General features: G+C 38.2%; 1 protein-coding gene across 3 annotated transcripts in view; it reads left to right on the top strand.

The window, feature by feature from the left end:
• The window catches only part of mcm10 (minichromosome maintenance 10 replication initiation factor), a 57310-nt gene that overhangs the window by 26211 nt on the left and 16157 nt on the right, over positions 1-14942 (top strand). For all 3 annotated transcript variants that reach the window (XR_015761200.1, XM_043714164.2, XM_087999759.1), the window contains 7 exons: positions 1134-1231; positions 2324-2440; positions 2652-2778; positions 3307-3535; positions 4771-4915; positions 11125-11243; positions 14727-14840. Coding sequence is in view for 2 of the 3 variants with exons in the window: in XM_043714164.2 (XP_043570099.2) it covers positions 1134-1231; positions 2324-2440; positions 2652-2778; positions 3307-3535; positions 4771-4915; positions 11125-11243; positions 14727-14840 (949 nt within the window). In the remaining variant the exon portion in view is untranslated. The remainder of the gene's footprint in view (positions 1-1133; positions 1232-2323; positions 2441-2651; positions 2779-3306; positions 3536-4770; positions 4916-11124; positions 11244-14726; positions 14841-14942) is intronic.

Below are 14942 nucleotides of genomic sequence, written 5' to 3'. Positions count from 1 at the left end.
CAGATAAATAGTGCAGTGAAGAAGGCATATGGCGTACTGGCTTTTATTGGTAGAGGAATTGAGTTCTGGAGCCCTGAGGTCATGTTGCAGTTGTATAAGACTCTGGTGCGGCCGCATCTGGAGTATTGTGTGCAGTTTTGGTCGCCATACTAAAGGTAGGATGTGGAGGCACTGGAACGGGTGCAGAGGAGGTTTACCAGGATGTGCCTGGTATGGTAGGAAGATCGTATGACAAAAGGCTGAGGCACTTGGGGCTGTTTTCATTGGAGAAAAGAAGGTTTAGGGGTGACTTGATAGAGGTGTAAAAGATGATTAGGGATTTAGATAGGGTTGACCATGAGAACCTTTTTCCACGTATGGAGTCAGCTATTACGAGGCGGCATAGCTTTAAATTAAGGGGTGGTAGGTATAGGACAGATGTTAGGGGTAGATTCTTTACTCAGTGAGTCGTGAGTTCATGGAATGCCCTGCCAGTACCAGTGGTAGACTCTCCCTCTTTATGGGCATTTAAACGGGCATTGGATAGGCATATGGAGGATAGTGGGCTAGTGTAGGTTAGGTGGGCTTGGATCGGCGCAACATCGAGGGCCAAAGGGCAATCCTTTCAGCGAGCCAATAGGTTTTATTTCCTTTCCTGAACTGAAGACGATAACACAGGTGTCAGAGCAGACAGCAACTTTCTTATGTCTCCCTTGATGATGGCTGTTAGGCCATTTAGCATTGTAATTTCACTGAATATCAGCATGGATGCTGTCCACAAAGTGTCACCAAATATGATCAAGTTCTGCAAACTCTTTGCAACCAAAGCACTTTGAGGCAAATTGTGATGTCCTGAATGCTTCTGTCTAACTGTCAGCAGCTACCTAAATGTTTGCAGGAACTACAATTTGAGATCCTCTAGTTTGTTTAATCCATACCCTTAAGCATTAGCATTGCATTAAATTTTTAATAATAAATGCAGTTGAAGCCATATTCAGCATCTTTTTAATGTGATCTGTCCATACCCCAAAGGGGAAGTAAAAGCAAATCTGTAGTTGATAAAGAGTGCAATGTTAAATGCTTTTTAAGGTCACAAGTGTATTTTTGTTTTACTTTCAAGTTTTTTACAGTTGACTTTTTTTTTGTTTTTGCAGAAGAGCAGCAGGTCCTAAGAAAAGTGTTCAGACGACCCTGACACACATGGTAGTGAAAGGAGCAGATGATATTGTCAGAGAAACTAAGAGAAAGATCGGTAATATGTGATAGAATTGCTTTTTGTGGTATGATGTAATACTACAAAGGGCATGGCACTCTTGCAAGAGGGGAACTTAATGTATGCTTTCCAGAAATAGAGAGCAAAAATAAGCTGCAATACGTTTACTCTCCAAGAGGGGATAATCCCCTTTTGGGTAACTTCTGGAAGCACTGTGTCTGAACTCTATGATATGAACATTATAATCAATACAAAGAATGCAACAGTTCAGGGAGAAGGTCCACTAACAATTTTCAGAGCAAATAAGGTGCTGTTTTTCAGCTGTGACGTTTAATAAAGGCCTTGCCTGCCTCCCCAGGTAGGTGCTACAGATCCACAGCACTACTTTGATGAAGAGCAGGGGAGTTCTGCCTCAGTCCTAACCAAATATTTATCCCTCAATAGACATCACTAGTCATCATCTCATTTCTGTTGATGGGAATTTGCTGTCTGCAAATTGGGACGATAACTCAACCTTGCCAGTAACACCGACATCTGAGAATAAACAGTTCTTATTTTAATCAATAACCTCTCTAGCCAGAAAAAGTCCTGTTTGCAAAAGATGACAATTTTTTTAAAATGCAGTATGTATACATTGATTGTAGCTTGTATTGTGAATCATACCTGTATCATATCATGTCTAGTTGTTCCATAAAAGTATCCACAATTTCTGTTTGCAAGTAAATCTATTAGGGAAGATCTTTGGCAGAAGGAAGAAATTATGCTTTTGCAAGAACCTTGTTCCAATGACACTTAGCACCCATCATAGCCAAAGATATCCAAACTTAATCAAGGTTAATATGTTGAGTTACTTACATCAAAAGAATGAATTAAACCAGGAGTAAGACTGAGAGTGCAATTTTTTGAGCAAAATGCAAGTGAACTGAATGTTCCAAATCCAGACAAGGCTTCAGGAGAGAGCTGAGAGAATTAGACATTTAAAAACTGAATTGGGAAGTATGCAAGAGTTTGGGGAAATTGATTTTTTTTCAAAATCTTATAAAACACTTCAATGTTCAGTGTTATTTTGATGTTTTAAAGTGTAAATGATATATCTGAATTGTCACTAATAAATTTTCTGTGGAATTCCAGCAATTGCAAATGGGAAAGTCGTGTCAGGCTGCTCAGAAGATTTTAAGGATTTAATGGAAATGCCTACAGTTGGAGCCCTTAACTTAAAGAAACACTTAAGCAAGATGCCTATGAAAGGTCAGCTTGCCATATTTATTCTTCTTTTAACAAAACTTTCTTGTCTGAAAAGGTCAGCCATCTACTCCCCCACCGCCCCCCCATGCCTGTCAACATTGTAGTTGTACTTACACCAGATGCAACACAGCAGTTCAAGAAGGCAGTTGACAAACTTTAAACAATCATATAACCTGTTGGGCAAGTTATTATTCATTGTTACTTGATTTTTCAGGTGGACCAGTTAACAATGCACAGTCAGGACCTCCCATACTGTCAATATCTGCTTCTGAGCTATTAAAGCAGCAAAAACGAAAACTGTTAGAATCACGTAAGAAGAAAACAGAAGAATTACAAAAAAGGTGATGTTGATAGGTCAGTGGTTGGCCTGAGCAATATAAATTATACATTTATATGTTAGCTAGCTTTGTCTTCTGAACGTATTAAATGCAAATCAAAATTTATGGTAAAAATTTTGGTATATTGAAAAATGTCGGGATGTAATAATGAGTTACAGCAGTGTGGTGATTTTAGATGGAAAATTCTTCGTTTTTTTTGAGTGGCTGTTATAGATTACTCCATTACTTAACAAATATCACAGTGTGCCGAACACAGTTAGCTAATTTTCTTAATTTTATCAATCAAAGTGAAGTACATACAGGGGAAGGGCATTGATTGGATTCTTACCTTTGCACATAATGATATTTATTGATTCAAGGGTTGAATGGCGTCAGGAAATATATATGTGTAATGTTTCACTCTGTGAATAAATCTGTCCTAGTAGTAATGACTGGCTTTGGATTCTTCCTTCCTCAACTAGCCATCAAGACTATAACTAAGTTTTATTATGATAACAAAACTTACAATCCTAACAGAACTTCTTCGTGTAGGTTTATGCAGAGCACAAGTGAAAGTACCAGTCATATATCTGGGCCTGGAGGATTGTCGTCTCTCTCATCACCCAAAGTTGGAACAGAATTTCCCAGGGAGCAGAAATTGACAGCATCACCACAGACACCTAAACTAGGCAGGGGCTTTGCTGAAGGGGAGGATATCCTATTTTTTGATATACCACCACCTTCAGCACCAAAACTGAGCCCCACTGCAGATTCTAAAAAGGTAAATTCTGCTACTTATGTGCACTTGGAAGTGGATTACTCCCACTGTTGTTATGCATCAGAAATCAGACCTTGTTGCTGAAAATTGTTGCCATAGTGTCTTTTGAAAATATGTATTTATTTTAAATGATTGGTTATCTGACATCTTCTTTCAATTTAGGAAATAGCATGACTAATTCATATACTGTTTTTTAAATTCTGAGCATTTCCAATATCAAACATGGCATGAATGCAGTTTAAACATATTTTTCTCTGACAGTAGAAATTAGAGTCAGAACCTTCATCTAATGTTTGTGGGGGGGCTTTTTCTTTGATGTTATCTAGATTGCATACTCTTTTGCGCTGACTTCATCATGAAGTTAAAAATCACACAACACCAGGTTATAGTCCAACAGGTTTAATTGGAAGCACACTAGCTTTCGGAGCAACGCTTTGTACACCCCAGTCCAACACCGGCATCTCCAAATCATGTCATCATGAATGCATGGCTGGTTTACTGGAAATCTAACTTATAAGACACATGATCTCTCTTGTTCCTCTCATTTGCCTGCCTTTATTTCCCTATCCAACATTTCTTGATTTTGAAAATTTCCCTTAATTTCAGTAATGTTAGTCCGAATAAAATATGTGAATATTGGAGGTTCCCCAAATGAAATACTGAACTGAAACGTATTAATGGTGGGCCCCAGTTTTATCCCTGTTCAGTGTAATTTAAATTAGCTGATCACAGCCTGGTGTAATTACCCACAAAGCTCCTGGATGGAAACAGCAGCCAAGAAACCTGCTGTTGATAGTTATCTAAGAATTCATTTTGGATAGAGTGTGCACAAGGATTGGGATTAACTGTGATGTTGTTCTGACTCCACAAAGAGTACTAATGAAGAATGCTATTTTAGCACAACTTATATCCAAGACAAATTGATCCCTTCAGGAAGGGATTAAAAATTGAAGGTTAAAGTAATGAGTGCACTTTTGATTGTAAGTCATTAGCTACTAGTGCAAGTAGCTACTATTTTCTCCATGCCCCATAACATACAGCTTCCAACTAAAATGGGAAAAAATTGACTCGCCCTCCCCATGCCTGATTCTTTTCTCATCTTACATCTGCCAGCCTGCTTACTGACCTGTCCATGCAAAAGAGTTAGATACAAGTCTTTGATTGAACTTTCAATTTGCATTCTAGTCACTAAGACAAACAACAAATATCACTAGATTCCACTTTGTTACGTTTTCTAGGTGGCAGCTATTGTTAAACTACGTAAAAAAGGTGAAATTCTAACAAAGGAGGACCCCAACTGTGTGAAGAGGAAACTGCCCAACACAGGAGAGATGCCTGCAAGGATATTGGAGCGTATAGAGAAAAATCTTTCTTCCATACCTGGTGAGTTGTAGCTGAGAGACGTCCAGAGTTTGTTGTCCATTATCCTTCGATTTCTTTTCAGAATAGTCAAAATGAAGAATATAGCAAAGTTCTTTTGCTCTGCCAGCTCCTGATGGGTTTTCTAGCATTTAATATTTTCACTCTAGTATTTCAGTTTTTTTTTTAGCCAACTTTTTTTGAGTAGAAAACATACTTGAAATTGCCAGATGTTATTGGTGGAACTGGGCTTATCATGGGAAGTAAATGCATTTTTAAAGAAAAAAACATTCACACAGCTATGGAGAAAGAGTGGGACTGATGGGGTTAATGTTCAAAAAAAGCTGACAGAAAAGAAATGGACCTCAAAAGCGAGATGATAGTATAATCCTAATGTCACTCTACAGGCACAGATTTGAATTTTACAATAACAGGTGGTGGAATTTAAATCCAAACAATAAATCTGGAATATAAAGCTATTGTTAGTAATAGTGAGCATAACATCATCGATGGTCATACAAACCCACCTGGTCACTAATATCCTTTAGGGAAGGCAATCTGCTGGCCTACATGTGACTCCAGGGCCACAGCAATGTGGATGAATGTAGCATGCCATTGATTTCATTGTTCATTAGGGATGAACAACAAATGCTGACCTTGCCAACCATGTCCATGCTCTGTGAAAGAATAAAGAGTTTTAAGAATAGTCCCCTGCAATGCTGTATGATTCAAAACTAATTTTATATTGGAGTTTGACATGGAGAAGATAAGACTGACTTAAGTAGTTAACAACTCAGATTAAATCACAAGCTAGCTGACTTTAACTGTGAGTTTGGTCTTCAATTCATATTCCGATCCTAAGTCATCAATTTGTCTTGAATTTAACTTCTTGCTGAAAGGTCTTTCTTCATCTATCAGTAATCTTAGCGGAGGCAGAAGATCATCTCAGTACCATGAAGAATCTGTGATAATAAATGTAGTCTAGTTAGCTTACATTGAATATTTTGCTATGGTAAAGCAGAAGAAAATATTGACACCCTTCCCTTGAAATATATTTTCAATTTAACCTGTTCATTTTTGAATAAACTTTGTTTCCCAACCCAGTATCGATCTCTATTTCTTGCTACATCCATATTATCACTCGGAACCAGTTGAAAGTTGGTAAACAACAGCCATTTGAGATTTTAAGCCATACTTCATACCAGTAAATGTGGTGCCAAATGCAATGGGGAAGAATTGTTAAAAGTAATAGTGGTCCAAAATTACCAGATAAATGGGCTACTATTAGACAAACAAGTATTTAATAGCCTGTGTGAGAAAGCAAGCACTGAGATTCCAAAGCAAATTAAAATGCCACTAAGGGGGAAAACTAGCTCAAAACTGCAATAAATTGTTTCTTCATAATTCCTGTAATTATAAGAAATTTTCTCAGCACTGCCTTACATTCTTGTCAAATCACTTTTCTTCACCCTTAATTGTACTGACTGCTACCTACCAAATCTACACTCCTTTCAATCGGTCCTAATCCTGACCATCAAATCAAAGTAATTCAATCGTGAGAGTCATCTCAGGCTATACTGTAGATTTTGTAAGTTGTTCAGGAACAGAAAAGTTGGAAAGTTACCATTGCGTTGCTGTAATCACCACCCTCATTGTTCCAACAAGAGCAATGCAATATATTTTATATATATTCTCACAAACTTTGAATATTTTATATAACACTTCCATAACACTATGTCCCTGGAAGTGTTATAAAGCAAGGTATGAGAAGACAATATTGAGTCAGGCGGGCCAAAATATAGGTTTTAAGGAGCATCTTAAAAGATAAACAAGTATAGTGGAGCTGAGGTAGATTACAGTATAAACCTATTAATAATACTTTTATGATTCTGCCCATGGCAAATTTGCATTCTAAACATTCATAACTTGAGAAACATTGTCTAGACTAGGTACCTTTTTGGTCAGTATATAAATATCAAAAATCTAGCCACTATCCAAATAGAACTGAATCTACATGCTTTGCTTCTAGCTTTGGACAAAACATCAAGGTAGAAAACCAGATTTGTATTTTACATACTATGTATCTGCATCCAAATATCATGGTACAGTGTGCAGCCCTAAAATGTGTTGGAAAGTGATAAATGTTGAATTACAAAAAGATAATAATAGAATTGATAATTTGGTCATACAAAACCTATACATTGTTTGAAAGAGTTATGAAGTCAAAGTTCTTCAACTTGCACTGGTCAGGATTGAAATACAAGAAACCAAATTTGGAAAGGGAACAAAAATGTATACAGCATGAGAATGGGGTTCTGATTGGTTGGCATGGAGATGCAAAGGGGACTGTTAACTGTCAATTTTAGTTTGCTGATTAAGCTCAGACCATGTAGATAGACACTGATTTGTTAGGTTATTGCTATGGAGTATGCAGCAGAGATTGACCATCCCTATAACCCTTTCCTCATTGAAAAAACTGCAGTAATAGACAAATACGACAAAGAAAGGGTCATGTGCGAATATATGCAGCTTCTAGCACCATCTGTGGTGTAATTCCAAGCAAAGTCGGAATTATTTATTGAATGCCGTCCAATAGCAGAATAAAATCTACATCACAATAACAGAAAGAAGAAATACGAATTTGTTTTCAAAGTATTTAGTGTTTGGGGGAGTCGAGAGAAAGTGGAAAAAAAAAGTTAATCTTGTTTTTCTTGGCCATGTCCATACCACATCAGTTTTGTGAGAAGCCGTAGCGGCGTGCCGCATGTATAATGTTGCTAACCTCAAGTACGGAGCCACATCAACAATGCCGTACTCTTACTGATGGAAGAAACCACTAAAGTAAATATTGCTCAAGGGTTCACTCTACTCATGGGTAATTGAATGTTTCCATTTCCCAAGTCAATCTTCTTTTAATTCCAATGTTTTAGAATGTTCACAATAACCATTGGCATCATCTGAGGTATTATGAATCATGCTAATTATAGAGATGACAATTTATTTATTGTGTTACAATTACTATGAAACTAAGTTCGGCAAAACTGAAGTGTATCTAAAAGTAACTAGTTACAATGCCTGCTGTCTTCCAATTTTCCTAAAAGAATAGTGGTACTCACCAAATAATGAAGTAGTATCCTGCTGGGGCTTGACATTTGACTTTTTCCCCCACTCCAGTTTTTATTTGCACTGTATGTAGCTACATTGGAAGATTACAAAATATTTCTGTTCCAAGCAAGAAGTGTGTATTCTAACATCTGCTGTATTGGTGAAAGCAATGCTAAAATAAATAAATAATATTTGCTTCTGGGCAGGAGTTAATTTCATGCCTGAATGCTCATGTACATTTATGTTTTCACTGCTATCTCAGTTGTTTGTTGATATTCACCCATTTTATCTGAATCTTCTTATTGAACTGCTCATTATGCTCTAAGAAGCTTTAATGTAGTTACAAACTGAAAAGCTTCTTAACAAGTGATGGAAATTATATTTTTAAGATATTCATGGAAATTGAATATTCTGTTTTCTGTAACTTAAATAGTTCAGATTCTTTTTGTGCGCTGAGCTGTTTTGATTGGTGTAGCACGTGCTTCAAATTGCATTGCTTTGCATTGGAAGTATGTCCCCAAGCTGTTTATCTTTACATCTGTCTTTTCTCCTGTTCCTCGTTTCTGATGGTTACTCCATGGACTCCTGTGGTTTGCTGTTTCTTTGTGTGGAATGACTGACCAGGAAACTCCTGTTTTCACGTCCAGCCATTGGGCATGTGGAAACATTTGCAGGATGAACATCAATCTGTCTGGCCTGGTTACAAACGCACCTTATGTGGCCAATAGACCTAGTGTGCATCATGAACCCAAAGCATCTTGCTCAGATGCAGGAAAGCTACTCACTGTGCCATGTGGCTTCCCTGTTTATTTGCAGAAATTTGCTAAAATGCATTTAATTGAACTCCAAAATATGATTGCAGTGCAAATCAGCCGTGTATATCACTGCCTCAACTAATCAGCCCTTGGGGGTGAAGGCACTGGTGGGGAGGTAGTTCAAAACAAATGTGTGGATTTTCAGGGCATATGAGATATCAGGAAGTAAAGTCATTCATGTCTCAAGAAACCTCTATAAACTTCTACTGTCCCATGAAAGAACTGACATTTGCTGGGAGATGCAAGCAAAGTATTCCTAACTGTGCTTTAAAACAGCACAGGATATTTACAAGGCTTTTGAAAAAATTTGACCTTGGATATGAGCTTGCTGGCGAGGCCAGCATTTATTGCTCATTCCTAAAGGGTCTGGAGAAATTGATGGTGAGCTGCTTTCTTGAACCGTCGCATAGGAACAAGAGTGGACCATTCAGCTTTTTGCATCTGTTATATCAATCACTTAGATCATGGTCGGTAGTCTAACTCAATTCCACTTTGCTGCACCACTTCCATGTCCCTTGATATCATTAGTCTTGTGAAATCTAGCAATCTCCATCTTGAATATACTGAATGTTTGAATCTCTACAGTAGAGAATTTAAAAGATTCACCACCCGCTAAGTTAAGAAATTCACTCCATCTCAGTCTTAAAATTCTTGCCTCTTTTTTAGAAATTATGTCTCCTGGTTCTAGAGTCATCAGCTGGGGGAAGCATGCTATCCACATCCACCCAGTCACACTCTGTAAGAATTTTATAATTTTCAATGCAATCACCTCTCATACATCAAACTGGTAGAGATTACAAGCACAGTTGTTTCAGTATCCTCCTCAGAAGACATTCTGGCCATCCCAAGGATTAATTTGGTGAACCTCCATTGTTCTCCTTTTAGGGCAAGTATATGCTTCTTTGGAAAATGATATCAAAACAGTATACAGCAATCCAGATCCGGTCTCATCAAGGGCCTATACAATTGCACTAAGACATCTTTACGCTGAACTCTATTTCTAATTCTATTTCTTTACTTTTATACTCAAATCACCTTGCAATGAAGGCCAATGTACCATATGCTTTCCTAAGTATTTACTTTTGGAGTGTTGCAATTCTCCAAAAGCTTGTGATTTCAAATAAACCTATTGAACTATAAACTGGTATCACCTGACTTTCTGACCTTGTACACCCCAGTACAACACTGGCACCTCCACATCATAAATACTTGCAACATCTATATGCTAGCATTTAGTGATGTATAAACAAGGACACCAAGTCCAGGATGACAGCACTTTCCAAACTCTCTCCATCTAAGAAATGTTGTCCCTTTGTTTTTTTTTCCACCAAAGCAGATAACTTCACACTTATGGAAATGAAATATAATATGAATATTCTTGCCCATTCTGTTACCCTGTCCATATAGTATCAGTGCACCCACAGTATTGGTGTTCCTAGCTTATAATTCAGTGACAATGAAGGAATCCTGATATGGTTTATGTTAGGATGATGTGTGGCTTGTAAGAAAATGGCAGGTTATGGGTTTCCTATTTATCTGCTGCCCTTCCTCTAGCGCTTTGAGGCCACGTGTTTGGAAGGTGCTGTTGAGGAATTTGGACAGGTTGATGCAGTACATCACTGCTACCACAGTGAGTTAGTGATGGAGGGAATGCCAGTCTAGTTGGCTGCTTTGTCTTGGATGGTGTTAAGCTCCTTTAGTGTTATTGGAGCTGAACTCATGCAGGCAAGTGGACAGTATTCCATTCCCTACTTGTACCTTGTCAGTGATGGGCAGGCTGTAGGGAGTCAGGTGATGATTTGTTGCAAATATTGTAACCTCTGGCTTGCTGTTTCAGCCACAATATTTCGCTGAATATAATCCAGTTCAATCTCTGGACAAGGGTAAGCCAACAGGATCTGATGATGGGGCATTCAGTGATCGTGATGCCATTGCATATGAAGAGGAGTTGGTTAGATTTTTTCATGCTGGAGATAGTCATTAGTTGGCTCTTGTCATAAATGTTGCTTACCACTTGCCGAAGCTTGTGTGTGTTGTGACAGACATCATCATAGATTCATAAAATACATTGGAATGAAGGCATTTATTTAAAGATAAATCAAAATTGTTCATGCCTCTGATAAATTGTTCCCAGCATCACAGAAACCTTTAGAGGTTTAATTAGCTATTTAGTATGTACTGGTCATATAATGTAAGTCTTCATAAATGAGGTAAGTAAATCTTACATTTTAAAACAGAAATTATTAACCTCTTTACGCATCTTTATGTGAGGCTTCTTAGTATCCAAACATCTTCAAAACTCTCTTTCTACAGGTGAGGGAAATGATGAACCAACTTTAAAGAAGCGCCATGAACAGCTGGAGTACCTGGACTCAGAAGAGTTTCAGAAAATACTGAATGCACGATCGAGACATGTTGGCGCAGTACAAGAGGTGCGACCAGTCTGTCTGTGTCTCTCCTGTCTAACTGCAGCACTGTACATTATGGAATGAGGCCAGTTGTGGTTTATGTTCAGGTCATGTTTTTCCTGTTAAAGCTCCACTAGCTAATCATATAATGGCAGTCTGTGTTCCACGCTAAAGAGACAGGGAACTTAATCATGTTTGCTTTTGCAACAAGACATTTATAATCTGGCACAGAAACACCATCTAACTCAGACGTTTTGCAGGCTATAAAATGTGCACATTGAGCAATTTCTTTTTGTCCTGTCTCTTTTGCCAATGTGTACACCAATTTCTGCCAGTCAACGTTGTTGTACTTCTATCTCTGAAGCTAAAAGTTCAGATCAGTCCTATAGAAAGGAAATATGGACGACGTATTTTAAGAACCTTATCATTTGTTAGTTGCAGACTTTTTCATACACATTTAAGTGAAGGGTCATGAAAAGTTCAGTTGTAATTCTGCCCAAAAGGTGTTCATAAACTTTAAAAGATTGTGGCACTTAGCTTAGCACAATAAAGATATCTTTTGGACTTTTTGTGATGGAAAACCGGAATGCATAGATTGAAAAGCAAGTAACGTCTTTGGGGTTGAAAGAATTTCTGTTTTCCTGATTAACAGATGTTCAGCAAAATAAAAACAAATACTGGAAATATGGGAGATATGAAATAAAAATGTAAAATGCTGGAAAAACTTAAAGATCTGGCAAAATCTGTGAAGAGAAGCAGAATTAATGTTTGAAATCCAATATGACCTTTTTTCACAAGAGACATATCAGACTTAAAATTAATTTTGTTTTCCTCTGGACATTCAGTAAGCCCCTGTATAATGTTGCTGTGTTTTATATTATTCCAATGCCAATGCTGCTCATTTAATGGGGCCTGCATTCTCATGAGTCACAAGATTTGGTTTCAAGTCATTTTACGTTACTATGAGGTTGGGACACATCACCCAATAGGCACTGTTTTGCTATGGTGATTGCTGGTCTCTAACTTCTTCTCCTTGACAGTGCAGCATTATCCCATTACACCATGGGAATGTCAGCCAAGATTCGTTGCTCAAGGTCTGCAATGGGACTTAGATTCATACAGCACAGAAACAAACCCTTCGGTCTAACCATAATCTCAACCTAATCTATTCCCATCTGTCTGCGCTTGGCCCATATACCTCCAAACAGTTCTTATTCATGTACTTATCCAAATGTCTTTTAAATATTGTAACTGTACCCCCATCCACCACTTCCTCTGGAAGCTCATTCCACACGCGAACCGCTTTCTTTGTAAATAAATTGCCCGTCATGTCTTTTTAAAATCTTTCTCCTTCTACCTTAAAATATGCCACCTAGTTTTGAATTCCTCCACACTGGGGAAAAGACATTGCCATACACCGTATCTATATTCCTCATGATTATATAAACCTCTAGAATGTCACTACTCAACCTCCTACACTCCAGTGGACAAAATTTCCAGTCTATCCAGGCTCTCCTTATAACTCAAACCCTCCATTCCTGGCAATATCCTGGTAACTTCTTTTGAATCCTCTCCAGCTTAATAATATCCATCCTATAACAGGGAGACCAGAACTGGACACAGTACTCCAGAAGCGGCCTCACCAATGTCATATACACCCTCAACCTAATGTCCTAACTCTGAAACTGAAAGACATGAGCAATGAAGGCAAGTGTGATAAATGCCTTCTTAACCATCTTATCTGTTTGTGATGCAAACTTCAAAGAATTATGTACCTGAATCCCAAGGATCTCTGTTCTAAAACACTACCCAGAACCCTACTTTTAATTGTATATGTTTGTTTTACCAAATGCAATACCTTCCCATTTATCTAAATGAAACTTCATCTGCCACTGTTCAGCCCATTAACCCAATTGATCAAGATCAAGAACCCCCCAACCACAAGGATGAACTCAGATTTCTCGAGTTTCCTCATTTCCCCTCCCCCCACCTTGTCTCAGTCAAATCCCTCGAACTCAGCACCGTCTTCCTAACCTGCAATCTTCTTCCTGACCTCTCCACCCCCACCCCCAGTCCGGCCTATCACCCTCACCTTTACCTCCTTCCACCAATCACATTTCCAACGCCCCTCCCCCAAGTCCCTCCTCCCTACCTTTTATCTTAGCCTGCTGGACACACTTTCCTCATTCCTGAAGAAGGGCTCATGCCCGAAACGTCGATTCTCCTGTTCCTTGGATGCTGCCTGACCTGCTGTGCTTTTCCAGCAACACATTTTCAGTTCTGATCAAGATCTCTGTAAATATTAGCCTCCTTCAGTGTCCACTATACCACCAATCTTGGTGTGATCTGCAAACATGCTAACGATGCTTCCTATATTCTCATCAAAATCATCTACATAAATGACAAAGGAAAGTGGACCCTACATTGATTCCTGTCAAAGGCCTCCAGTCCCAAAAACAGTCCTCCACCATCATTCTATCTCCTGCCATTAAGCCAATTTTGTATCCCATTGGCACACTCAATCTGAATCCCATGACTTGAGCCCACAACTTCCTTATTCCAAGGCAACAGGCTACCGATTGAATGGAGCTAGCACTGATCCATTGCTACTTGGTCACCACCTTTTGGATGGAGCATTAAACTAGCTCCCAACTAACCACTCTTTGAAGTGATTGTAAAAGATCCCTTTATACTATTTAGAGAAAAGCAGGGTTCCTTCTGGTGCCCTGACAAACATTTAGCTCTCAACGAAACCAGCAAAACCAACCATCACATTTAACTTTATTGCTTTTTACAGTACCTGGTGCACAAAATGGCTACCATGTATCCCCTAGGTTACAATAGTTCATCATTTCAAAGGTTTACTGACTGTGAAGTATTTTTTATATCCTGTGACCATAAAAAACACTGTAAATGAAAGGTTTTTTTTCTGTAAGTTAAATTTAAAGATATCAAAGCAATAATAGGTGATTAAATCCTTTTAATTTCCTGGGCTTCCTCCTGGGGAGGCAGTGGTATGGTGTCACTATCACCCAGGCTAATGCTTTGAGGACATGGGTTCAAATCTTACGATTGCAGATGGTGAAGTTGAATTCCACACAAATATGGAGTTTAAATAAAGCCAGTCTACTGGTGACCATTGTCAATTGTTGTCATAATTCCATTGGGTTCATTAATTGCATTTAGGAAAGGAAATCTGCCATCTTTACCGGGTAATACCAGATTCAGAGCAATATGGTCGACTCTTCATTGCCCTGTGGACAATTGGTGATGGGCAATAAATGATGACATAGCCCACAACCCATGAATAAATAAAATAATTGTAATCAGTCCTGCACTGGCTCATTTAAATACACAGTCTAATAAGCTATAGTTTTATGGAACATATTTATTAGTGTTTGTATTACAATTTGGTTATTCAGTAATTTTACTTGAACATGTATAGCTTAACAGAAATGCTAACTGTAATTTGGTATAAGGATTGAGAATTGTTGTATGTTTCAATAGGTAGAAGCCGAGCTTCAAGAGCAATACTTTGAGCCGCTAGTGAAAAAAGATCAAATGGAAGAAAAGATGAGAAACATCCTTGAATTGAAGTGCAGAGTGGTAAGCTGTAAAACGGTGAGTGAAATTAAGAGACCAATGAAGAATGTATGTGACCATTCTCTGGTCAGCGTCAAAGAACTCAATTGTATCCTGTGCTTCAAATTAAATGTTTCAATA

This window comes from Chiloscyllium plagiosum, unplaced genomic scaffold (assembly GCF_037043375.1).
Source record: "Chiloscyllium plagiosum isolate Xiang-an unplaced genomic scaffold, Cpla_swu_hap1 HiC_scaffold_23, whole genome shotgun sequence".
Classification (NCBI taxonomy): domain Eukaryota; kingdom Metazoa; phylum Chordata; class Chondrichthyes; order Orectolobiformes; family Hemiscylliidae; genus Chiloscyllium; species Chiloscyllium plagiosum.
Note: the sequence above shows the minus strand (reverse complement) of the source record. Positions and strands in the feature narration are given on the sequence as shown.